Source organism: Triplophysa dalaica, chromosome 14 (assembly GCF_015846415.1).
Source record: "Triplophysa dalaica isolate WHDGS20190420 chromosome 14, ASM1584641v1, whole genome shotgun sequence".
Classification (NCBI taxonomy): Eukaryota; Metazoa; Chordata; class Actinopteri; order Cypriniformes; family Nemacheilidae; genus Triplophysa; species Triplophysa dalaica.
In genome coordinates this window covers 7133568-7159511 of record NC_079555.1, presented here as the reverse complement: position 1 = coordinate 7159511, position 25944 = coordinate 7133568, and the positions used below count along the sequence as shown (strand labels likewise).

At 43.8% G+C, this 25944-nt stretch overlaps 1 protein-coding gene across 3 annotated transcripts in view; it reads right to left on the bottom strand.

The window, feature by feature from the left end:
- znf423 (zinc finger protein 423) overlaps positions 1-25944 on the bottom strand; it is a 146253-nt gene that overhangs the window by 76939 nt on the left and 43370 nt on the right. For all 3 annotated transcript variants that reach the window (XM_056765742.1, XM_056765745.1, XM_056765743.1), the window contains one exon: positions 24735-24938. In XM_056765742.1, coding sequence (XP_056621720.1) covers positions 24735-24938 — 204 coding nt within the window. The remainder of the gene's footprint in view (positions 1-24734; positions 24939-25944) is intronic.

The following is a 25944-nucleotide window of genomic DNA, read 5'->3' as shown; positions in this document are numbered from 1 at the left end:
GGATTTTACTTCCGCCCACTACTCTCCCATTACACAAAGGTGAGCACAGCAGAATTTGTAGAAAATAAATTCAAGTGATGAATCGATCCACTTTAAAATGTAGGTGCTGTGCAGAACAAATAAATCTCCATGGGGGTTTGTGGGTAGAAATTTGTAAAACCATGAATTATGAATTTGGCTCAAAGCAAGGAAATGAATTCAAAGAAAGTAAAGAAAAAAGTTAAAAATAGAGATATCAGTAAAGGAGTAGAAGGAGTGTGACAGAGCAAAGCTTACAAGGAAGGACAAAAAAATAGCAGAAAAGAAAATAAAGGAACCTGACAGAATACAGTGTATCTGTGAAACTTGTATGTCTATAAAGCTTCTTGCCACCTTGTGACCTTTTTGTGTTTATTTACATGGAAAGCCAACAGGATGGCAATTATCTTTCCATAATGTACTGGGAGTAAACACCAAAACTTGAGTCTTTAAGAGTCTTTAGATTTTTTTTATCCAAACATTTTGTGCAAATGTTTACGGACCAAAGTGTTGAATAACGCCAATCCACTTGAACTCTTTAGCCATCCCTCCTTCAACTCCAGCGCCCTCCTCGCTGTTATGTTCTCACGCTTTTGTGTCCGTGTCAGGATAAGAGTCATCTCAACACAACCTAAAACCTGTGCAACACCGGAGAGAAAGTGTTGCAGTGGTCCAATGAAAGAGCGAGGATGAAAAGGCCATAAGAGACTTAACCATGGTGAATTCTTTGGCTGCACAATAAGACCGTGGCCCCTGACAGGTCTTTCTGTGATCCAGCCACTGTGGAGGTGAGAGGGCCAGGGTGTGGAGAGGACGGTGAGGGGGGGTGACCGACTGACAGGTAGGCCATCCTGCTGAGACACAGATATGTACCACAGTGCAAGAGATACAAAGAAACACTTGCCAGAGTTCAGAGCCAGAAAAAAAGGAGTGGAAAAAAGGCAGAGGACAGAAAAGAACAGAAAATAAAAGAAGAATAAAAACCTCCTGGCACATGTGGTCATTCTGGCAAATTATAAATCTATTAATGCTAATGCAATCCCTCTGACTGCGACAGAATGTGAGAAATCACTTTTGAGAAAGAGGGAGATTATAGTCATTAAATAGCCTTAATCCTCAGAAGTGTGGCTGTTGGAAAATGGAAGATCACATGGCTTTTAGGGGGCTTTTGTCATCCGTCCGCCGGGGGACTTGGCAAGAGCGCTAAACAGAGTAAGAAATTTCAATGAAAAGTTAAATTTGAAAAGAAACAGAAAGAAAAGTGAGGGGGGAGCGAGAGAGAACGAAAGAAAGAACTGGCGGCCGGAACGGGTGCTAAGCACGCGGGCTCCTTCAGCGCTAGCTCTTCTCGCCCGCTCATTCCACATTTAAAAAGGCTTGACTGAACGGCCCTCCCTCCTTTTTTAGGATTTCTCTCTCTGACAGCTTGTTTCTCACTTGTTCCACATTCCGTCCCCAAACTTTCTTTCATGTTGTGACTCATTACCAAATTAACAGGCTGCTCTGGTGGTTGCCCCTGGCGCTGGCCTACTCCTCCCCAGCCTGTCCCATGTGGAGGGGTGGAGCACAGGATGGAAGGCTATAGCGAGGGAGGAAAGAATGGGAAGACAGCACTGGCAAAAGGACACATTCTGATGTCCAGGGCTGGGCCTGCCACCCTGCCTCGAACAGGGCCTGGTAATTGGGACCATGATAAAATAAACACATGGTGATAGAAGCGGCCACCCCAGTACCTAATCTACAGATATTTCAAGAAGATTCATGAGCAGACCCCCTTCCTTCCCCAGACCCATACGCCTCCACCAGACTGGACCACACTGATCCACATTGGGCCATTTAATGGGCTAGCCAAAGCGCTGGCATGCCGGGCCAGAAACATGGTGGAAGGCGGTAATGAAGACGCGCTCGGTCTGATGTCTGTCCTTTCCTCTTTATCAGACACAAGGACAGATAGCGGAGACAAAAAAGAGAGCCCCTCCATCTCTCCAAACACCAAAGCAGAGCAGTGCTGTGGATTTTCTGAATGCCCCTACCAGCACGAGCCAAACGTCAGAGCCAAAACAGGCTTGTATGTTCATTAGAGCTTGGAGACGTATATACAGCAGACCCAACACTTATGACATACAGCACTGCTGCTCCCCTTCTGGAACAACACACCATCCAAAAACAATACAGCAGGTCCACGATGATTAACACACTGAAATTTATACTACTTAGGAGACGGTGTTAAATATGCTTACTTTGACAACAACCAACACAAAGACTAAACCGGTTTTATATTCATTCCAGCATTCGAACATATTTTAGCCCTTTAGCTTGACAAATGTAGGAAAACTTTCGGTTTTAGCTGATAAATCTTGCCATACTTCTTACTTGGAAAACATTGCCGTAATTTCACTTTGTATTATTTCTTGACTGGAATAGGTAAAATGCCGGCTACTAAATCATACTCTGCTTAAAAAATACCCTGAAAGTCCCTGTAAGTGAAAACAAACATTCTTCAAAGTGTATTCATGGAAGGCCAGAGAGTTTGGCACCCAATAATAGTTTATATTAAATCAGTTCATTATAGTCAAAAGGCTGTATGTTAGTGCTCGGAAAGCTTTAAACCCTGACATGCCTCTGCACAGCACAGATTTAAAAATGGTTTTTAAGTCTACTCTCAAAATCGATTCTGAATTGGGAGGAAAATGTTATCAGTGACCAGACACATCAACACAGTTATTACTTTGAGCCTCAAGCTATGCAAACTATGATGGTAATGGGCAGCATATTTAAATTTGACATGATCACAAATAAGACTATAAGGGATAGACTTCACATCAAAGTGATAGTTTACCCAAAAATGATCATGTCATTTTAAGCCTGTATGATTTTCTTTCTTCTGCAAACACAAAGGAAGATATTCAGAAAACATTGATAATCAAACAACTTTGGTCCCTATTGACTTCCAATTGTATTGACAAAAACACTGCGAAAGAAAGTCAAACATGTTTAAAATGACATGAGGGTAAATTAGTCAAAGTCAAGGTCTGCTTTATTGTCAATTCTGCCACATGTACATTACATACAAATGAATGCCTACAACATTACATTTTTTGGTTGAACTATCCCTTTACCCCCACAGCCTAATTTCTATTTATCAAATTATATATAGCATCTGTACTGACAAAGGTTAAGAATAGTGAACAAACACAGTTTACTGGGTGTTGTTTAAAAGCAATAGTAGAATCATGACCTAAGTGTGTAAACTTGTGTCTTATCACCTACAAACATTCCACATCCCGACCTCTCACCCCTCCTCTACCTCTTCCACCCTTAAGCCTGGCCCCCTTCCCAAACTTCCACCTATCCCAGCAGCCCCCAGGCCCCCTGCCCAGCTCACAGCCCCTTCCCTCTGGCCTTCTGCCCACAGCCCAGGGCAGGAGAGACACACTGTAGGGGGCAGAAAAACAACTTCCACCCCGAGCTCCCACAGGGCAGCCCAGCATGTCGGCCAGACAGGCCTGAAGCAAGAGCCAGGGGAAAACAACTTCTAAAAGATCCTTCACTTATACAGTGTACATGGCTTGAGTTTATAGGTCTGTGATTCTCAAATCGCTGTCTTTAACTTATACACTATAAAAATCAAACAATATCAAATTATTGACATTTATTCATAAAACATAAAGGTATGGAAACACTGCTAGGTGCCTGATGTGTATGTCTTCATTTGCTTATCTCTTGTGTACACTTTCAGGGCTTCTCACAGAGACCTCCCTCTTCCCTATCTTCCTTCCTCTCCCCTAGGCAACAACGCTGTCATAACTAAACACAACAGAGGACAAAGCTGTGTTGCTAAGATGGTCAGAAAGAGTGAGAGAGTAAGGCAGTACGAGGACAAGAGAGGAGGGGGCGAGCGGCACACAGGAACTGACCACATGGCCAGCAGTCCTACGGGACCACAGTCTTTGAGACCAAACACCTGTTTACTGATACTGAAATACACACACAAGCAAACGCAATACAAACTTCTAACTTTCTCCCCATACTGTTCTACCCTGTTCCTTTAGTTTTTTGATGCTGACAAACTCATGTACCCTACCCCACTGATGCTCAAGGGGCCCTGTCTGTCAGGGGCCCTGTCCTAGTGGACACGAACATGCGCACAAACTCATGTTTGTTGTTCCTAACGGTCCCTGCTCCATCAAGCTGACACTCTCCAGTCTGTGCTTGCAAGACCCTTGGCACTGCTCTCGGTACCCTACAGGGGGCTCGAGGGACACAGTCTGTTAGGGGTCTTTTCCTACAGGACACACGGATGCACGCAAACACATGCCAAGGTGATGTCATCGTGTAGCCAGTCTGTCAGGAATAATCCTGGAGGTAACCCATGTATTTACACTCACATATACCCTCACGCCCGTACACAACGCGGTGGCAAATACACACGGGGGTGAAGTCACAGGACAGGCTGTCTGTCAGGGGCCGGAATCCTAGAGGACACACACGCTTGCTACCCACGGCCCATATGGAGTTGTTGGCGCCCAAAAGCGTCCGAGCAGCCGGACTCATTCCCAGGGCAGAAGGTGAGGGGCAGGGGGTTGGGAAGGCAAGGACAGCTGACAGCCTGCCCCATCTCCCCTCTGGCGACCCCCAGGTGAGGAAGAGGGGGGGATGGAACGCGGCCTGGAGACTGACCACTCGATCACCTCTAGAGACCACAGAAAAATGCACAGATGGGTGCAGTGCGGTCATCACAACAAGCGATATTAGAGAGAGCATTGGATATCCGAATCCAAACAGGAACCGGAAATGACCTGAGGTGGACATGAACTTGTGTTGCACATGAGCACAGCCAATGTGACAGATCACCTATGAAAGACAGCTTTTGCTATTAACAAAGAGTAAGCATCCCTAATCTCTCTATAAAAGCCAATTCACCTCAGAAAATTATTCCTACTTAGTTTTTCACAGAAAAAAAAACAGGAACTATGAGTGTTGTACTGTTGAACAGTAGATTTCTGTCAAATACATATTGTTTTTTACAAACTGAGGGGTGAATTTATTTGTAATGCTAATTTGACAGCATTCCACAGATGCTTCAATTATGCTTCATTTGTATTTACCTGCAACATTATTTTAAACAAGATTTTGTGACGATAAAGTTGTTTCATATTCAATTAAAAGCCTCCAAACATCCAAACTAACATTCTGAGGCTAAAAAGCCAGCGGTGTTTTAAACGAGGATGATTTACACGCTAAGCATTTTTAGGGGTGAGGGGGTGAACCATAAGCACTCGGTATGTGTCAAACGGAGAGAGGGAAGGTGAGATGAAGGAGAGATAAAGACGGAGCGGGGTTGCGTGACGACAGGGGCACTGGCAGTGGTTAAGCTCCGTTTGACTCTTGTGTTGCTCAGCCTGCGCTAGCAACGGGGGCCCGAACTGTAAACAGCTGCAGATTAATTACATGTGAAGTGTACCAAAACAAGCCTCTTCACAACTCCAGCATCAGAAACGAGATGTTTGCCTTCAGACTCTCTTTTCCCAAAGTTTATATCACTTTGCTGTACTTTCTTCGTTTGCCTGAACGCCAGCGTAAACCGTAACGATGTCACTGAATGTTTGAGGTAAAAGTGAGTGTTTGGGAGGGGCTAGCTAGCATCACTAATAAGAACATGCAATGACTGACAGTAATTCATTATACTGTTTTGGTTGCGTGACATATACAGCTTTATAGCTGAGCAATCTGAGAGAATAATCAAACACTCTCTACTTGAGTTTATTTTAAAGCAACAAAAAAATGAGACTTACTGATTTATCAGTCATTGATCTATTTTCAATAATGTTAAAGACACAGTTAAACAAAATTTTCTACATGTTCTATGGTATTCAATGGTGCCTCAGAATTGTTGGATGCTTACATTCTTCCAAATATCTTTTTTTATGTTCAACCAAACAAAGAAATGTATACAGGTTTGAAACAACTAGAGGGTGAGTAATTCATGACAGAATATCCACTTTTGTCTGAACTATCCCTTTAAAGCTGCAATACTTAAGTTTTGCCTCTTTATCGGCATAAAATTGCAAGTCACTTTTTGGAGTTGTACCGTAAGCTAGGGATGAGTCACGAATTTTGATTATTCGACTAGTGTATTTAATTTTAGAATTTCCAATAGTGTGTGCGATCTTAAAAAAATCGCTGTGTTTTCACGCGTAACGCGTTCATGTAACCAAAGGGTGGCGCTGCTAATAACGTCGCACCTAAAACCTAAAGGCTGTCAGTCAAGAGACAATAGAGGAAAACATTTTCTCACAAGAATTGTTAACGAAGTTACGCACACTGTAGACCACGTGGCATAACGGCACGTTATTTTAATGTATGGCTTGATGTAAGATTGCCTATTCCATACTACATAAAGCAGTGTGTCGTCATACGGATTTAAAGCGTAAATGTTCTCTCTCTCTGTTTGTGTGTCTGTAATACTGTAAATGCGTCCCTGTGGGAGAGGGGTGCAAATTTCGAATAATTTTCAAATAGTTCTCACCGATCTTCGAATATTATTTCTGCATTGAATGCCCATCCCTACCGTAAGCTACTTTTTTTAACATAGTGTAGCTCCTGCATCCTCCTTTTATAAACTGTATCATGACTACTACTTCAAATTGAGTAGCTTTGAAAGCTTCAAAGCATAGCTTCCCCAACACTACAACACTCATTTAATGTCCCTCTCATTCATTCTTTCTCTCTCCATCTATCTGTCCTCTGGTAGTCGTGTATGTCACGAGTTTTACTGGATGGGAGTGTACAGTTATAGTCAGGTTCCCGCTGAGTACCGAGTCAATGGGAAGCAGCTGCCTGCTTGGCCATGCAGGAAAGCTGCACTAAACAAGCACTTTGTTCCCTTCTAAAGCCCCACATACACACACACAAACATCTACCTCACATAACCTATAGGCCCCTATTTTGTTAGTAAACATTGTGATGCATTTTTGTGTGGCATAGGTGGAGGCAGAAAGATTCCTCTGGAGCATGGGTGGAGGCAGAAACTTGTTTTTGTGTTGTTGCAAACGGTACAGAATGTAACTACTTGACACACTTGACACATAACATGAACCTACTCACTGTTTTCTCTCCCCCATGCTACTAATGCACTTAGAAAACTGTAGAAACAGCAACGGCAAGCAGCTTCCTTTATGTTTAGTCTCCGGTCGTTGCCTAACTGCTAAGAAGTTAGCATATATATTCTTTAATATGGGAAAATAACTAAACTTGTAGCCGAATATGTGCTGGTTTGTATTGCCCGCCTCCAGTTTTCAATTTGGTTTGCCTCCGGCTAGCGTCGTGAAGTAATCGTGACGTCGGCCGCAAAAGGGTCTATATTATGACCCTGTGTTGCTGAGATCATGTGTTCATATGTGGGTAATGCAGAGTGCATGTGTATAACAGATGGAAGAAAATAGAGACAGAAGGTGAATGTGTATCAATGTGTCTCTGATCATTTTTACTGTATCCACCTGTCTGTATCTTCCTATGATCTGTGGCAGTCAGTGCTTAAACAATCACACACTGTATTCTGCCTCTTGGTTCTCTTTGATCACACGCAAGCTGAAGAGGATTTAGGTTAAAGCTCACCTGCCCCTCCTGTTAACACACAGCGACCCATTAACCTCTATAATATCATCACACTATACAGACTGTCTGAGGCCTATTTTACACATAACAACAGTAACTTGTAAATTGTTTAGACAAAAAACAAGCTCTACAGGCGTACTCGTAGTTATAAATAGTAGAAAACTGACTTTAAGGGGATAGGATATCTTAACACTAGAAAAATCACACCAATGATACTTCATTAAAATACAAAAACAGAGGCCTGGTGAGTCTAAGACTTTCAGGAAACCATGACACGGACAGTCAGAAAGTGTGCATGATATATGTGGTGTACGGAGAGGTTTAGTCTCTGACCATCCATCTTTTTCCCTGAACTCAATCAGCTAAACCTCATTGTTAAAAATAGTCATTGTGCCCGCAGGCTCCCGTGCTACAGGAGGAGACTAATGGAAAGCTCTTAATGCTATCTAAAACATAACGTGTGTACACCCTCCCATTTACACCACCAAATTTAGCCCAAGCATAGTGCCCATTCAAAGAAATGGGGCACATGCACCCTCCAATTTTTGAGCCTAGCACATCTGAAATATTACATTCACATTAGTTATGCATTTGGCAGACGCTTTTATCCAATGCAATATACTATACATTTGATTCTGCGTATGTGCAATCCCCTGGGATCGAACCCACTACCTTGGTGTTGTTAGCGCCACGCTCCTCGGCATTACAGATATGCTGAAAATGTTTGAACAATTAGCTGTTAGTACAAGGCCCAAATAGAGTGTGAAACTGCAGTGTGACTATAATAGCCATCGCTCTTAGCTTAACATATAACTGTCTCGGGGGCCTGACAGGTTAAGCACCTTATTTCTGATGAGTGTTTAATCCATCTCAAGCCTTCAAACAAGTGCTCCCAGCTGACGAGTTGATGCTACTATAATCCACTTATACCTGCACAAACCCACAGTGAAGAAGATGACCATTGGAGCAGTGTAGGGCACTGCTGTGTAACTCTGAGGGCTATGTCCGAATCAAATGCCAAGTCAATTTAAAAGGGTTCCTAATTCAAAGGAGAGAGATGAAAGTTGAGGGAGAGAAAGGAGGAACCAGATTGTGACATGACGCAGGATGAATAAGCTATCACCTCTTATGTGTCACACGCATGTGAGCAGACTGAGCACTGACCTAGGGCATATATATCGCCCCCTGCAGTCAGCTGAGTGTACTGCTGATGACAACTCAAAGTAAGTGTGGGATATTGGAATAAAAATAATTAAAACAACTAGAGTGGGGAAAACTCAATATAACGCGTCTAGCAAAGGATAATTTATAGTCAGCCATTTATTATTGCAATATAAGCCCAGACAGAACAATTTAGGTAACATTCCTATAAAACAGCTGACTGGACAATATCCCTCTCATAATTTGGAGCTACTTACCAAATAAAGCACAAATAACATGTCTTGCCTTGAAACAGTCAATAATAAACTTTTACAATGTGACATTGCACTCAATTATTTAAATGGACAATGCCGCCACTGACCCAAAGTCAAGGAAGCCATGTAATAATACATAATATCATTTTTCATTACATTTAAGCTGTGAGGGGACAAGTAAGAAGGAACATGCATCTGAGAGGGGGGTTGGGGGCCACTGGGTGCCTCATGGGCCTGCAGTGCCCAAAGGACCCTCTACACATGCAGAAAGAGGCAGGTACCTCCTGCCAATGCTGCCACAGTGGGAGCTCGCGGCCCTCCGGGGACCTCTAGAACTGAGAGGAACACCTGGACCTGCCATTAGTCACACAGACATACGGCGAGCCGGAGATCCACAGAGAAAGACATCCATACACGCACACACACAGGAACTACACAAACACATGTAATGCACAAACAGTCGAGTAAATAGGAACTATCACACGTGACGTTAATACACAAATCCCACAAAGAAACACACCAACAAGAGGGTGTCATGAATATTAAGAGGCATAAAAATACATGCCGCAGTCACCATAAAACACACAACAACACACACGTTCATGCATGCAGACACACACACGGTGCGAGGCGGAGTGAAGGAGACACCTGGACAGCAATGTGGTGAATAAGGACAGGATAATTACTGTGGTATTAAACGGTGCGCTCCCCAGGGCGACACCAGAGCACCCAGCCGGGGTTCAAGGACACGGGGAGAACTGCACCTCACCACTGTCATTACAACAGCATGCACTGTCTCTCTGCCTGTCTTCTGCTCAACCTCTCTCTCTCTCTTTCCCTCTCTCTCTCACACACACACACCCTCACATACAGCACATATAAACACGAACATCTGCACCGTACCACTGTCATTACAGCAGCACACACTGTTTCAGACTGTCTCGCTCTTTTATCTCACACACCCACGAACATACAAACATGAACAGCTGCCTTTAAAGTGATAGTTCACAAGTGAGAAAAGAAACTTTTAGAAAAAGATATAATTTCTCTTTTAGATGGAACACGGAAACAGATGATTTATGAATTTTGGGGTAAGCTATTTTGTGTCCGCTGACCTCAAGCATAAGAAAGTACACATTTGCTCCAAAAAATACAGCGATAAAGTGAGAGAGATAGATCCTAACCGGAGTCAAACTACCAAAAAAAACCTCTTTCAACAAGCAAACGCTGAACTCACAACGGCCCCCTGTCTGGGATCTGTTAACAAAAGCTGATCTCTGGGCCATACCCATGCCCGGTCTGATAGCATCTATCAGATTTCAGCTTTCTTAGAAACTCAGACCAGCATCGAAACGCTATGTGGCGTGGCAATTAGCCCAAAAGAATAGCCATATCATGCCACAGCGAATAGTAAATCAACCAAGTATTATGCTAACAATGCCATTACTTTACAAACAAACACAACCCCCACTTCCACACACGCGGGAGGCTATGGATCAGCGCTCGGCGGGACACTCGCTAAACAACGGACAATGTGCGACCGCCAACAGGTGAGGGCCGCTTATTCACTTTGCTGTGTTTTCATCAATGGATTATTCTTTTTTTTAAAACCTATGCGCTCCCTGACATATAAACACAAACACAACAACAAGTTCAGGCGTTAAGCTAACACCAGCATCCCCCGTATTGGGTTTCTTTAGTTCAAAAGCAAAGAGGGATGCCGGCACGACCCAAGGAGTAGCCAACCATTAGCTTTGTGAGTTTATTCGGCTTTGAACGCATTAGTGGGCCAAAAAGTATGGTGCTTTAAATCAAGGTCATGAAGATGAAAAAAAACAAAATAAAATGTTACAAAGCCGCAAACAGGAAGGGAGAAATCAGTATCAAGTTCAATGTGGTTGTCAACAAAAAAAGGCCCAACTTTAAAACAAAATGGAGGGCGGGGAGAGCGAAAACTCTCTTTGTGTATTAAAGAGTACACACTGTCTCCATCAAAGGGGGCTCAGCCGGGGGAAAAGAAGTGGTGGAGAAAAGAAAGAGAGGACGAGACAAAGGTACAGCGAGTGGGGAAAAAAATCTGCCCGACATGAAACAGATCAAAGGCAGTGGTCGGGTGAAAGGGAAGCCAGGGGGTCCAGTAATTACGGCCTACATCCGCTAAAGCGAGAAACAGAGGATGGAGGCAATGTGAAAACTTCTCCAATCCATTGGCTCCTGGGGTTGCCTTTGCACTAGTCCTTCACACACACATACACACTCTAACCCCTACCAGGACGTACAAACGCTGCCAGATCCCATCCTGGTCCTCCCCCTTTTGCCAGCAAGGCCCCAGCCCATGCAGGGAGCCCTCCTGCTGGCCTATGGGGGGAAGGCTGTCCACTGTGACTGCCCGCCTAAAAAAACTTTTGTTGGGAACTTCTGGCATCGCCCCAGGGGCTGTTCTCTGGGAAGGAGAACCAAGCTGACCTTCAGACAGACACACATTCAAACGCTTCACAATAACAGACACACACACACATAACATATCCACAAGTGGCACGTATAGGAAATGAACATGCTTATGCAAACAGGAACACAAACGCTTGCACACATGCACATATTTATGGAGCAATGAATACAAATAGATGCTCATACATACAGGCACAGACAATTGGGCACACAGTGTGGTAGAGGGCAGCCTGACGGGTGCGTGAGATCAATGGCGACCACTAGCTGCTCCGACTCCACGGTAGAAAAAAGGATTGCAGTGGGACTAACAGTAAATGTGCAGCCCCATCCTGACATCAAATACTTCCCTGCCACCACTTTTTAATAAAGCAGGAGAACAGAAACATGAAAATGGCTTCGGTGATGGACGTGTGGCGGCCGTTGATCCGACTTTCATGTTTCCCCTCAGTCTCTCCTCCAACCCCCAAACCCCCACCCCCTCCATACATTCATTCAATGGCAGACAATCAAATTCAACTGCATTTTGACGTTTTATGAAGAAACGAAAGTCGCGCTCCTCTCAGTGATTTTGTTACCGACCTAAGTAGGATGTAGAATGAGGTCCGTTCTTCAATGTAAGTATATGAGATTTAGAAAAGTAATTAAAAAAACTTCTCAACACATTTTATTATTTGAGACATCGTTCATGCGTGTAACACAAATGGCGAGGGACGAGTAGCGCACAGAAGTGGAATACGTAGGGTTAGGGGTTTCTTCAAATCCCCAACCCCTAAAAACGAGCGCCGGTAAGTCACAGCAAACACAACTAATTAAATAGACAGAGAGAGACAGAAAAACACAACGCAAACGCGGACGCACACACAACAGCACACACCCGATACGAAAGGGTGCGTTTTTCTGTCGCACGAGCTCACGCACATGCCCCAAAATTAAATTAATGTGAAAAAATTAAATTAAATCAAACCCCCAAGTGTTTTATTACTTACTAGTGTTAAGAGACTGCATTACTAAAATATGAATAATTAAGGACGTATGGGTAATATTACATCAAACGGAAAAAAAACAATCGTTCCTGCCATATTTCATTATGAAGAAATACTGTTGTCTCCTAAAAGTGTCTGTCAGGAGCCATTGATGTGTCTTAGGTGTGAAATGACTTGCGTTGAGAGAGACAAACACACAGGGTCGGTCTATATCAGGCATCCGTTCACAAGTTACAGCACCTCTCCGCTTGTCCTTACTAAACTTCCTCTCCTACGCTGCAGAGTTCATTTTCAACTCTCCAAAGTTCTGAAACATCACATTCAAGATTTTTCATTGATTGCCAATTGAGGCCAAAATTAGAGTCTTGGCTCTGGCCTTCGGCGCAAACAGTGGAACAATTTCTCCTCGTCTATGAGCTATAGAGCCCTGCCAAGCCGCTCTGACATGCACATATCGCATTTTTCGTGCTCTGGGGGAATGATGCTGCCTTGTCTACATCACAAAGTTTATCCGTTCTGACCAAAACTGATGGTGGAAACACACCATAGCTGTCAGAGCAGCCTAATCACAGCACTATCACCAAAAGACTCCTTTGCTATCCCACAATACACTGGGCTTGTTTTATGCTCAGAGGGAATTTGTTACTGATCGGTCCAACAGGAAAACAGATTCGTTCTGTTGAACTCTTAAAGGAACAGAATAAAAAAATCCTATACTGAGAACTAAATTTCACAAAAATATTTTAGTCTAAGCTATTTTATATTATTTGTGTTTCATAAAATTAAAATCGCACTATATGAGCAAACAGTGACAATCACAAAAATCTTACCATGCTTAACTATGCTTTCAGCTAAACATACATACAAATAAAAAAAAAAAAAAAATATATGCATTAATAAACAAAACAATGTTCTGTCCCTTAGCATTTCTTAATGTGATACCTATCGTCAACAAAAACTTGGCAAAATGCACAACCCAGCTGTTAATCACAACCCAAAACCAATAGACAAATACTAATTTTAGCTCTCCTCGACAAGCAAGCTTTTGGGTTATTAGTCTTCTCATCATGCGTCCGATCCATACCGACCGGTAATCAGCCCTTCACCAGTCAACCTTTAGCCCCCCACAGCTGTCAGAGCCTCACGACACCTTCTTTCTGTCCTCCGAACCCCCACCCCAGTTTATCTACCCATTCGCAGGCCGCACGCATTGGCAGTAGAACGGGGGGTAACCAGCGTCTCCGTTTCCCTTTCTTCCTGGCCGTCTCCCCTCCAGGAAGCAGCAGCAGTCGTGGTCCGCCCTGGGAACGGAGCGTGGAAACAAGCCCGCATTGCTGTGCTGTGTCCTGGGGGAGTTCATTACTTGAGCAGGGCGCTCCCACTAGCCAGCCAGAGAGCAGGTCCACCACGGCCCTACTGCGCTCCACTGGAGCCGCTCTCATTAAACGAAAAAAGAAAGAATCAAGGAATAAAAGAGAATGAGAAAAGATTTCAGTGGGAAAAGAAGCGCTGACGAGACACCCAAACCAATAATGTGACAACTTTTGTTTTTCTTTCATTTTCTTATCAGGGTTTGTGCATTTTATTTGTCGCCTTTTCCGAGGCAGAGTTTGTGCGCTGGCGTCGCAATCCACCCCCGGGTCTGGTTACTTATTCAGCAGTGAGTTTCCAAACCTCCACAGAAATGAGAAACAGGTTTAAATATTTTACAATGACTGGGTGGATAACGTACGATCCGAGTTCAGAGAAACAGCAGAAGAATTCTCCAGATCTTCAACCCCCAGTAGAGGACTGTATCCTTTGAACGTTCAACCCCCATCACGCACTTCCCTTTCACTTTCTCTCTTGGGAATCTCCATATGGAACAATACGCACCTAGCGTGCTAGTTCCGTTGAACGTCTCTAAGAGCAGAAAAAACAACTTATGTGCCTCCCTCATTCGATACCGTGCTCTAAATCTAGACCTGTCCTGTTCTCCATCTATCTCGAACCCCCTCCCGCGACCCTGCCAAGACGCGAAGGATTCCAATCAGGCACTTAGCTGGACGGCTATTTCCAGGGACAAAGGACATGGAGAGGAGCAGAACTGAAGGGGAGGGGGAAAACGAGGGGGAACAAAGACTGCTCACGGCACCCAGGGGAGCAACCAGCCACTGACGTCACCATGTACGAGTGTGTGCGAGAGCGATAGAGGGAGGGCGTAATGGGTGTGTGAGAGCCTGCCTGAGGCTGGCATGGGTCCCCAAGGGGGGCCGTCCTCAGGGAAAATTGGAATAGAGGCTTTCTATCATCTACGGACACAGAAGTGCCGTGTGCAAAAATATCAGATGTGGCATATCGTAACTACGGAAATGAGAATATATGTATTATGCTGGTATCCGATGCATAGCTGAGTAGACGTGAAGCTTGTTAAAAAGGGATAGTTCACCAAAAAATGAAAATTCCTTCATTATTTACACACTCTTAGGTCATTCCAAACCTGTATGACTTTCTGTCATTTGAAAAGAAGATATTTTGAAGAACGTTGGTTACCAAACAACGGACACAAAACCACTGAGACATTTCTCAAAATATCTTCTTTTGTGTTCCACAGAAGAGTCGTGTATATGACACATATATATATTTTCGATGACACAAGGGTGAATAAATGATGACAGAATCCCTGACAGAAATGTGATAGTATAATGAATTGTGTCATTATACTAACACAATTCACAATACATCAACAATAGAAATGTTAGGATGCCTTCAAACCTACAGAGCTGCTTACCTAGACAACCCTTGAAGGCACCACAGACTTGCTTCTGATGTGTATGTTTGTCCAGAAGGCAGCATGGCATGTCGCCTTCCTTTAAGGTAGTAAAACCAGGCAAGAAAGGCACTTGTGGTTGTGTACGTTCACATCTGACAAGAGAACTGTATCGGTTGCGTGAGGCTTTGTCAATACGTGTGAAAGTGTGTGTCCATGTACGCTGGCAGCCGCGGTTAATGGACTCTGCTCTGTCTGCAGAGGGGGAAAGGCTGGGTTCATTGAAAGGAGTGTAGATTCAGACAGCCTTGCCCATTTCTCTCCGTGCGCACGTCCCAGGAGCGCTGCATTTCCTGACATTTCACTTGACAAAGGCGAGCCACACCTGAGCACTGGGTTAAAACTATTATAACAGCTCTCCCCCTGGCACACTGCCCTTTGGCTCCCCTGCACCAAGTGTGTGCATGTGTGTGAGAGTGTGTGCACGATTTGGGCCCCTCGAGTGTCAGATTGTGAAAGAGTATGCGGGTCTAGGTGTGTGTGCGTACCCAGGGTCTGCAGCTACGCACGGGCGTGTTGTCTTGACGTATAGCCCTACTTGAATGTGTCTTTATACTGTATGGTAACCAAGGTCAACAGTATCTGGAGACAGCTATCCGTTAGCACTAAAAGGGACCGTTCACCCAATTTTTTTTATTCTGTCTTCATTTACTCACCCTAGAGTTGTTTCAAATTTGTATACATTTCTTTATCCTAATGAAAACAGAGATATTTGAACATTTTTGTCTTATGTGTTCAACAGAACAAAGAAATTTATAATGCAATTTTTCCTACTATGGTAGTCTATGGTGGCCAAGAACTGTTTGGTTAAAGGCATTCTTCCAAATATCCTTCTATGTGTTCATAAGAAAAAAAATACTTTTGGAACAACTTGAGGGTGAGTAAATGAAGACACAATTTTCATTTTTGGGAAACAATGTAAGTAGCACAAGACCCTTTAAGAGTAAGCAGTTTGAAACTTGAGCTCATTCTGCAGCCGCCCAATCACCTTAGCCATAAATGCCATGTGTCTAGTTATTCTTGATCTGCAGAAAAATAAAACAAAATATGACATAACTTAAAACTATGATATAGATTGCAAAGTTTTTTTAAATGTAAGCTTTATCAATTTAATTGTATCAGTGTACAGATACTTTTGCATTATCGTCAATGGATAAAGATGTTTTTTACCACCATACGGTATACTCACGGCATCAACCAGCATTGGCTAAATGGACCATGCTAACCAGCAAAACCATGACTCCTCCATGGTAACAATACAAGCTGAGAGCAAAAGCAGCGGCACATCTTGAGCCCAAACCTGCAGGGCCCACACAGGCCCTCTCTACACCCACACTCAGCCCACGCTAAGCTGGCTATAGGGAGCCAGTGAGGAGTGGAGGAACACAGCTAGTAGCCAAACACCATAATGGAGAAGCAGAGCTTGAGAGAGAGCGAGTTGGGGGCACATGGTCCAAACTCAACAGGAGGTAGTGAGCGAATGAAAAAGAAAATGAAAAAGGGAGAAAGGACACCGCAGGAGACCTGGAGCGAGGGAGACAAGAGAACGATGGGCTGTAGAAGGGAGAGAGAGAGAAGAGTTTGGGTTACCCATTATAGGGTGAAAGGCGGGGAAAGAGTTTGGGGGGGCAGCTGCCACAGGGGTGCAAGAATCCAAGAGAACAGGCTGTTCCTCATTACTGCGGCTCCCTGTGAAGAACCTGGTGACGGCTCTATTCTCCAGCACCCGGGGTCATGGAGGTCACGGCCACCGATCGGGGGTCACATTCTCGAACAAACCCTTCACACACGCTAACTAACACGCAGACCCATCGTGGCGCCCGCTGAAAGTCCGGAACACCTGACCTCCTCCGCCCACAGAGCCTCACCCGGGGCTCTGACAAAGACCACATCCCTGCGGAAAACCAACAAAGGGCAGCCATCTTAGAACCTGCACACTCCAACGAACCGACACAATCGTTCAATGGGAGCGGCGTTGGACTCGACTGACTCTGGGCTCAAAGTTGAGCAGTCACATCCAGGAATGGAAACTTAATTTAATCTGCAGAAAATTCATTTCGAAGCGCTGTACTTCCTGAGGCGCGAACAGATCTGTATGTATGAATGAGTTATGGCACGCTATAATATTTATGCATTTGCAGATGAGGGTAATACTGAAGAAGAGAGACTGTTTGAACCTGGCGGCGATTTCCCGTCGCATCGAACGCGCCCGCTAAAAACAGCGACATGCGGCCAGAGTTTGTGCAAATAAGCATGGTATGAATTATGTATAGTTGCGTGGATGTGCACCTAAAACTAGATTTGTAATTGTGTACTTTGATTATCTTTACGTTTATTTGTGCGTACACACACTTCCTATAGCCAATGAATACAAATGAGCAGGAATATCAAATCTCTCTTTCTCTCCCCACGACCAGGAAAAAAACGTGTGTGGATATTCCAACAGATTTTGGCTTCTTCCTGGGCACACGCAGACAGACCAAATATTTACTCTCCCCTCTTCCGCCCGCCTGCTCGACACAGCAGCATGGAGAGAGAGAGAGAGAGAGAGAGAGAAAGAAAGAAAGAGAGAGTTACATTTTTAATCGGCTGATTTTTTCCCTCCGAGAAGGCAAGCTGAATACAAGTACGCTGCCGCCAACACACACGCACACAGCACACACACGCTCCGTTTTTTGTGTCCTTTAGCAAATTCTTTTTTTTCAGTCTTGCGTAGAGCTGAAAAAATAGAGAGAGGGAAATGAGAAAAGGATGGAAGGAAAAGAAGGAGAAGAGAAGAGAACGTCCCCACAGAGTTTTTCTCCCTTCCTGGTGCGAGCAAAGGCCCCCACAGAGTCCCTGTGTAATTTCCAGTCCCTCAGAATTCAGGTATTAATAAAGGCCCCATGGGGAACTGCACACAATATAACCCTACATTTTCAGGCATTATGAAAGGATGCCCCCAGGGGTCTTTGGCTCAAATTTCTGAAATGCAGGCATTGTAAAAAAGGCACCCCAGGGGAGTCCCCCCGCAATAGAAATCTGCTGAATTCAAAGCATTTTCGGAGTCCTGGTGGGAAGCCATTACTCCCTCTGGAAGCACTTTTTTTCCTCATTTTTTTCTGCTTTTTTTTTTAACAAAACATGTGTCTCTGACATGTTGACAGATTGCTCAGTGAAGTGTTTAGGTGCACGCACAAGCCGGGTCTCTGCAGACACAGAGCACCGCACTCTCTGCCAGAGAGCCTCTCAACTCTCCCAAAACTGGTGCCATCCATATTTTATAAGAGGGAAAGAGGAGAATCTGGGGCTGAATGCGAGTGAGGCGAAAGCGAAGGGGGGAAACGGAGGATAAGTGGAGTCTGGTACGTAAGGAGGAGGAAAACCGAGAGAAAAGAAAAGAAACGAAGAGAGAAAAGAACTTCATCGTGAAAAATGAACCCTGTGATGAAAAATGACTTCCAGTGTGCTTTGAAACAACCCTCCTTCGTCTCACCCCCTCCCTCTCTCTCTCTATCCCAGCATGCCGCGCTCCCTCCCCTCCTCAATCTCGCTCTCTCTTATGGAGGCAGGGCTCTTGCTCTCCCTGGAAAACCTGAGTTTACAACCAGCTGTGACTGCATTTGTATCTGTGCCAAAGGCTTAGTGGAGGAATCTTCAGGCCACCCTCTGGCTCTGAGAGAGAGAAAGAGAGAGAGAGGGAACGGAGGGGGTAAGGGAGGACCGACACACAAAGCAGCACTCACTTTGAGGGAACACATGTAGACTGATTTCTGCAAACACGTCGACACGCAAAGGTGCACGCGCACACACACACGATTCTTTGGTATAGGCAGGGGGGTCTTCAATCTTTCTTGTAAGAGGGCACCAGAGTTGGTTTACTTGCCGCCCTATGTGAGATGACCAAAGGATAAAAAAACACTTAGTTTAACTAAGCGTTGGATGTGGCCCAAGTGTCGTTTTGTTGAGCATTCAGGGGACATGGGCTCAAATTTGTATTTGTAAAACACTGTGAGATTATTTTGCATTCTCTTTGTATGTAAAAGAGCCTCACATTGACTAAACATACACATTTATGTCAATACACATCTATCCACAAAATAAAACTTAAAATGTAATTTAAGGCAGTAGAATGGGAGTTTGTCCTTGCACAGCTTTCTCTTCTCTCAGTACAGCCAGATCAAGTTGCAAACTATTCTCTCCCTCTCTCTCTCTCTCTGAAGGATGAAGGGAGATGGAAAATGATCTGCAGCTTTAATAAGAGTCTTGGCCTCCCTGGATTCAGCTGCTGCCGTGACGACAGACAGGAGTTGGGGGGTCTTTGGTTAGCCGGGACTTACATACAGATGGATGGATAGGTGAAAAAAAGAATATGCATTTGTGGTACAAAATGCCGTGGGCGAGTGTGGCTGTTGAGTGTGTGTTTAGTGTTAGAATGAGGGGGGTGACAGCGGTCTCTCAAGGGACCAAACCACCCAGAGGCCCCGTCACATACCCCCCATTACACTCTGACTGCCTGCCAGGCACACAACTCCCCACCCAGCCGCCTGCCTGCAGAGGAGCGGGCACACAGCTCTGTGTGTCTCAGTGAGTGAGCATGTCTACTAAAGTAAATGAGTTTGTGTGCATTGAATGTTACAGATTTAAAGAGAGAGAGAAAGAGAGATTTACCAAGGCCACAAGGAATCTGCACTGACAGAAGTCTCCAGAAAGCTCTGTGATTTTCAAGGAATTGGAGCGGCTGTCATTCTTACATTCTCACACATCTCCCACCCTTGTGTGTTCATATATTTTGGCTAATTTGACAATGCCTTTAGCTACCAATAACACAAGAGTTATTATCAAAATGCTAAATCTGCTCTTTTCCACGCAATAAAACTGCATGATGATCACTGGCAGTTAAGTTAAGCTTCTATTTTTCTGGGTTTAATAAAAAAATGGTCGGAATTCAAACCAGTGTCTCCATTGAACGATTAACAAAAATGGTAACACTTGACTAACACATCTTACTTTTATAAAATAACAGGTTTTTTTAAACACTTAATTTTGGGGCTCGTCTCATCTCATCTATGCCAAAAAGTGACGTTATTTGCAAATGCTCAAAAATATCAAAACACTGTTTTGTTTGTAATGGGATTTTAAGTACACACTGTTAAAAATAAAAGGTAAAAATAAAATAACTATTTAGAGTGTTCATTTGCAAAATGTTGTTTTACTGTGCAATCCATATAATATCAATCAAACTGTTTTGATTAAGTAATAATGCCTCAAGTAAATTCAGTTACCGAACACATTAAAACATGATAACAATAAAAAACATGATTAAAAAAAAAGGTCATTTTCGGCTGTACAGTTCCATAAAGAACCTTTAACACCCACATCATATTTCTGTCTCACCAAAGGTTCTTTGTAGAGGGAAGAAAGTTCTTAAGAATATAGACCATTTCGCAAGATGTAAACACTGGTCCAGAAGCACGTTCGGCTTCAATTAGATTTATTTAAGTTTTAAATCTAACATATACAATTAAATCTCAAAAAATAAAAAACTGAAACAGGAAGTTCTTCTGGACCAGCGCTGCCAACATTTTCTGAATTGGACTATAAAAGGTGAAAAAAGAAACAGTTCTTTCAATGGCATCGCATTTAAAAAAAAATGCTAAATCCTTAGTTTGATGCTCAATGCCTTCAGCCTAGAGGACAGCGCACGTGCACATTGAACCCCGGGGCCGTTGAGAGTTTGAAACCAGCTAGTGACATTTACTGACCCCATTCCACCCTGTTTCTACCAATCATTCCCTGTCCTATCTCCCCTACACCTATAAATAAAAGTGGCAAAAAAGGCCCCAAAAAACCTGAAACACCTCCCTCTAATTCATCTTCCCACCCTTCCTCTCTCTCTGAGCAGTGATAGAGAGAGTGTGAGCGATGTAGAGCTATTTCTACTGACTGCCAACCCCCCCGCTCAGTCTCTCTCTCTCCGAGTCTGTCTCTCTGGAGCGCTTGCCGTTCCCCTCAGTCTTCTGAAGGCGGGTTAATTAGCACTCGCCTCCTATTTGTATCTGACAGGTGGAGAGCCCGCCCCCCCAGCTGACTGACAGCTCTCTCGTTTACCCACACGGCTGCCTGCTTCACTCAAGCATTCTCTGGCTTACTCCCAAAAGTCCTCTATCTGGTCTTTCTCATTCGCTCTTGTTTCGGAAACACAAGCCGACATACATCCTATACACAGATGTGTGTGTGTTTGAAATGTGTAGTTTTAAAAGAAATAGGTCAAAGGAATTTTGATTGGGACAAGCTAGAAAAGCTCAGCTGTCATGCAGTGTTCACCCCTGTGTGTGTGTCCTGTGCCCAGCCTGATGTTCACCCCCCGGTCCTGCCACATGAGCTGCTTGTAGGTAGGGATGGGTGACGACGGTCGCCCAGTAAGGTTGTCTAGTTTTGTCTTTTTGTTGTTTCCATTTTAAGCAGCAGTGCATTGTGTTGCTGTTGGACGTTCACAATGCAAAATACCTTCAAAATAACTTCAGGCAAAAACTAGTTGATTATGAAAATATGTCTTTGGATATATGCATATGGGTATATATTCTATGGTCACGACTGTCCGATAAAATCTACACATATAGGCAAGCAAGAGTGCTACTTGAACGGGCCGGACTGGTCCACGGACATTACTTTGAAGTCTAACCTGACTTCTTTCTTCAACTGAGCCTACCCCAGGAGGCTATAGGGCCTTCTGTTCCAGACTAGGGAGGGACGGTCAGCTGCATAACGCCACAGGGGACACCAGGAAAGGGAACGGAGAGAGAGAAAGAGAGAGAGGTGAGTGTTGTTAACAGCCAGGGCCCAACCTTGGCCGGTTGCAGGGCAGTGGAGCGAAGCAGCGCAGTGAATGTTCTCCATTTGATCTGAGGTTTTTTCCAAGCGCTCCTCAGGGAACCAGTGTTCCAGATTCTTCCTCCAGTAGAGCCTCCCCTTAGAATCAGCCCACGGTACGACACACACACACACACACACACTCCACTATCACCCACACATTCACATACTTGTGCTCACAAACGCTAATCTACACTCATGACCCAACAGATTCACACGCAAATACAAACACACACAGACTAGACAATACTGAGGCGTCCAAGAACCAGTGAAGTGCGATCTCGCGCAAACATGCACGCGTACGCAGACCGCAGTGCCAATAAATGTGTGACTGCAATTCTGTAAACAAACATGTTATCAGGGGCGCGGGGTCATTTAGAAAAGTGCCGTGCCAAAAAAAATGAGGGATAAATGTAGGAATATTAAATAAGGTATTTTTTTCTAAAAAAATAAGACTGCTGTAAACAATTAGGCACAAAAACATGAAAACAGATATATTGTGCACTGAAGTTCATTTTTTTCCACATCTTTTGAGCTAATCTATAAACACCTATTTAAAGAAATCACAGTACGGTGGGGTCTGAAAGTCAAATGTCACTTTATTATTTTTGGAACAATTGGAGTTTATCTAATACTTTAAATTTCATGATATTCAATATCCCAACATGCTTTGAGAATGTCGTCACACATTTGCCTAGAAATAAAACCAAATCTAGAAAACTATTTATACTATTATGTCCTCATGACACCTAAAGATTGCAATGTCATGTTATAAAATGTCCACATTCTTGGACCCTGCTGTACACTGAATTAGTTGAAAAAATATAAAGGTATTAAAAGGTAAAGATATAAGTGTTAGGAAACTGAAACATGTGTAATGCAATGTATAAGTAAAGCCAAAGACGTGTGAAGGAATAGAAGGACGTTCTTCATCTCTAATATCGTCTCCTGTGGAACTCATTTTAGCGGCGATCAATGGCAGCAAGGGAAGAGAGGAAAAAAGAGAAAGATGACGAGTCAGATGGAGAAAGACAATGGCGACAGGGATTGCTAGCAACCATATCAGAGGTTATATTATTGTCGAAAGCCGGAAACAATTGTGTAAATATGAGGCAGGCTCGCACACACACAGGCGAATACACAAACAAACACACACCAGCACAAACGTATGACAGGATTCCGGGTGTAATTCTATAGCCAGGTGTCTCTCTTCTGTTAAGGGAATAGAAATTTCATTTCGTGGCATGGCGTGGTGTGGCTGTGCTTGAATTGAGAGCGAATATTCCTGCTCTGACGGGTGTGCGATCATAATAATAACTGTAAATTGATAGAGTGGCTTTATGAGCCTTCTGCTGGTGTGCTGATATTGGCCAGACTCTCCTAGGGGCCATGGGAACCATCCACCGCTCTCCACAACATGGCCTCCCTGACACACACGCACTCGCACACACACAAAATGGCGTGTGTTTGTCCCTTATCTGACGAAGTCACCAGCGGGATGCTACTCTCTCACCCACTAGACCGGCTCCCAGGAGTGTGTCGAGAACTTAAAAGGATTTGACAGCGACAGACTGTCCTTTTTTATATTTACTTTTACTATTATTACAAAAAATTATAATTTGAGCATATTATGAAACATTCAACTGAACAAACTAAATAAAAAATATATATTTAAAGGTCCAGTGTAAGAAATGTAACGGCATCTAGCATTGAGGTTGCAAATTGCAAGCAACAGCTCACTACGCCCTCCCTTTCTAAGCACTACGGTGGCTGATACAACACTTAGATGTTGTCACATTTTCACTCATTGCCGAAGGAGATAACGTATTTACAATACACGTTTTGTAGAGCAGTTTGTCCATTTAGGGCTACTGTAGAAACAACATGGCGAATTCCATGTAAGGGGACCCGCGGTGTATGTTGATAGAAATAACATAACGCTTCATTATGTTAGGTCTTTATACACCTCTTAAGAAATAGTTATGTATACTATATTGGATTTATTATATATTTTTTATATATACTCTCAAAGACTGTTCTGTTTTGAAACAACGAGTCTCCCTCTCTCTCTGTCTTTCTCTTGGTCTGTCTGTCTTTCTCTCTTCTCAGTTTTTATGCTTGTTAAGGAGCGGCCCTTGATTAATCTGCTAGGAAGCAGATGCCCCTGCAGGGCCGCTTTCAGCGTTTCATTAATTACCGCGATTGTAATAACGGCTATTGTGCACGTATACAGCGTGTTAGCTTTAAAACACCGGTCTCCCGCGGGAGCAAACTGACTCTCGAACAGCCAGCGGCCTCGGACTAACCCCACTGCCTCCAACTTCTACCAATATTATTTCCTCAGGAATCAAAAATTAAAGCCGCCGTGCGTCAATCCTGCACCACCAAATGGAATTTCAAAAACTATTATTTTCAATCAGGTTTCATGTCTGCCATTGCAAGGCTTGGATATTACCGTATAGGAATATAATGAATTCCCTATTAAAACCAATGTTGCTACATCGGGTTGCTTAAACAGGAGGCAGGAATCCACAAAGTCAACTCATGAATGGCACCGTTAAAAAACACACACACATTTACACACACACAAACCTGCTGGGCAGTGGTTGGTACGGTGCTCGGTCAGCTCTGCCAGGCACTCAAAGTCCTGTTGGCAGTTGTCACAGGTGAAGATAGAGTCATCATCTAGATCCTCCTCTCCCACCCTCTCATCATGACTCGTCACACTCTGTTCTCCATCCTCTCCTGCCGCCTTGCTCTCCTTTCGTTCTGAGTCTCGCTCTGATACTGTTGCATCTGTGCACACACACATACACACCAGAGAGAAAGGGGAAATATATGAGAGCCAGAGACTGCTTGCAACAGCTGAATCAAACGTAGTAATTATTTGATGGTTGTTATTTATTGTACTTTATATATGTGTGCTGATTCAGAGCCTGTGCAAATGTCAGGAGAAGCAAAAAGGCTTTATTATAAAAACTCTATGTAAGATATACAAGCAACAAGAAAAACATTAGAGTTTCAAAACAACAAGAAAAACTTTAGAGTGCTGCAATGTTTAATGTGCTGAATATAAATTGGAGGTTGTGTTTCTCGTCCAGAAAAAGAACACCAAAAATATTCATGACTTTACACACATTTTAGTCCGATCGAATGCTTTTATGACTTAAAATAATCACCCTCACTATTGATACCTGCAATCAATTAGCTTGTAGCAAAATCATGGTTTATCTCTGTGCCAGAACTTATTAGCTACATCCTGTTTCAAAAGAAAATGTCAACGTAGGGAAAAGCATTTCATGGGGTTTGCGAAATGACCCAAATCACAGCCATTCAGCCCAAATCCCAGCTTAAGTATGTCTAGTCGCAGTCCAAACTGCATCAAAGCTCCTGTGAGCCGCTACAATAGAGTGCATGAGAGGGCCCCGAGGCTTCAAGAGCCGCTTGGGCGTAAGCCACCCGGTCGCTGGTGGCACGCGGTAAGGACCAGTGAAGAAATCTGCCACTGCAATCCTCCTTCCGCCATTGTGGCTCCATTTTCACACCTTATTATCACATTAAAGGCTCTACGCTGAAAGGACTACACACGAGACTGGAGGAAGAGGGAGGAGAGAGCACGATTGAGTGAGAGAGAAAGAGAGAGTGGAGCGAGACAAGACGACACATAAAATGTGAGAGATCCGGAGACAGAATTAGAGCAGGAGACACTGATAAGATTGAGCAAATTAAAGGGACAGTTCACCAAAAATTGAGTCCTCCTTGTGTCATTACAAACATGTTTGACTTTCTTTCTTTAGTGGGA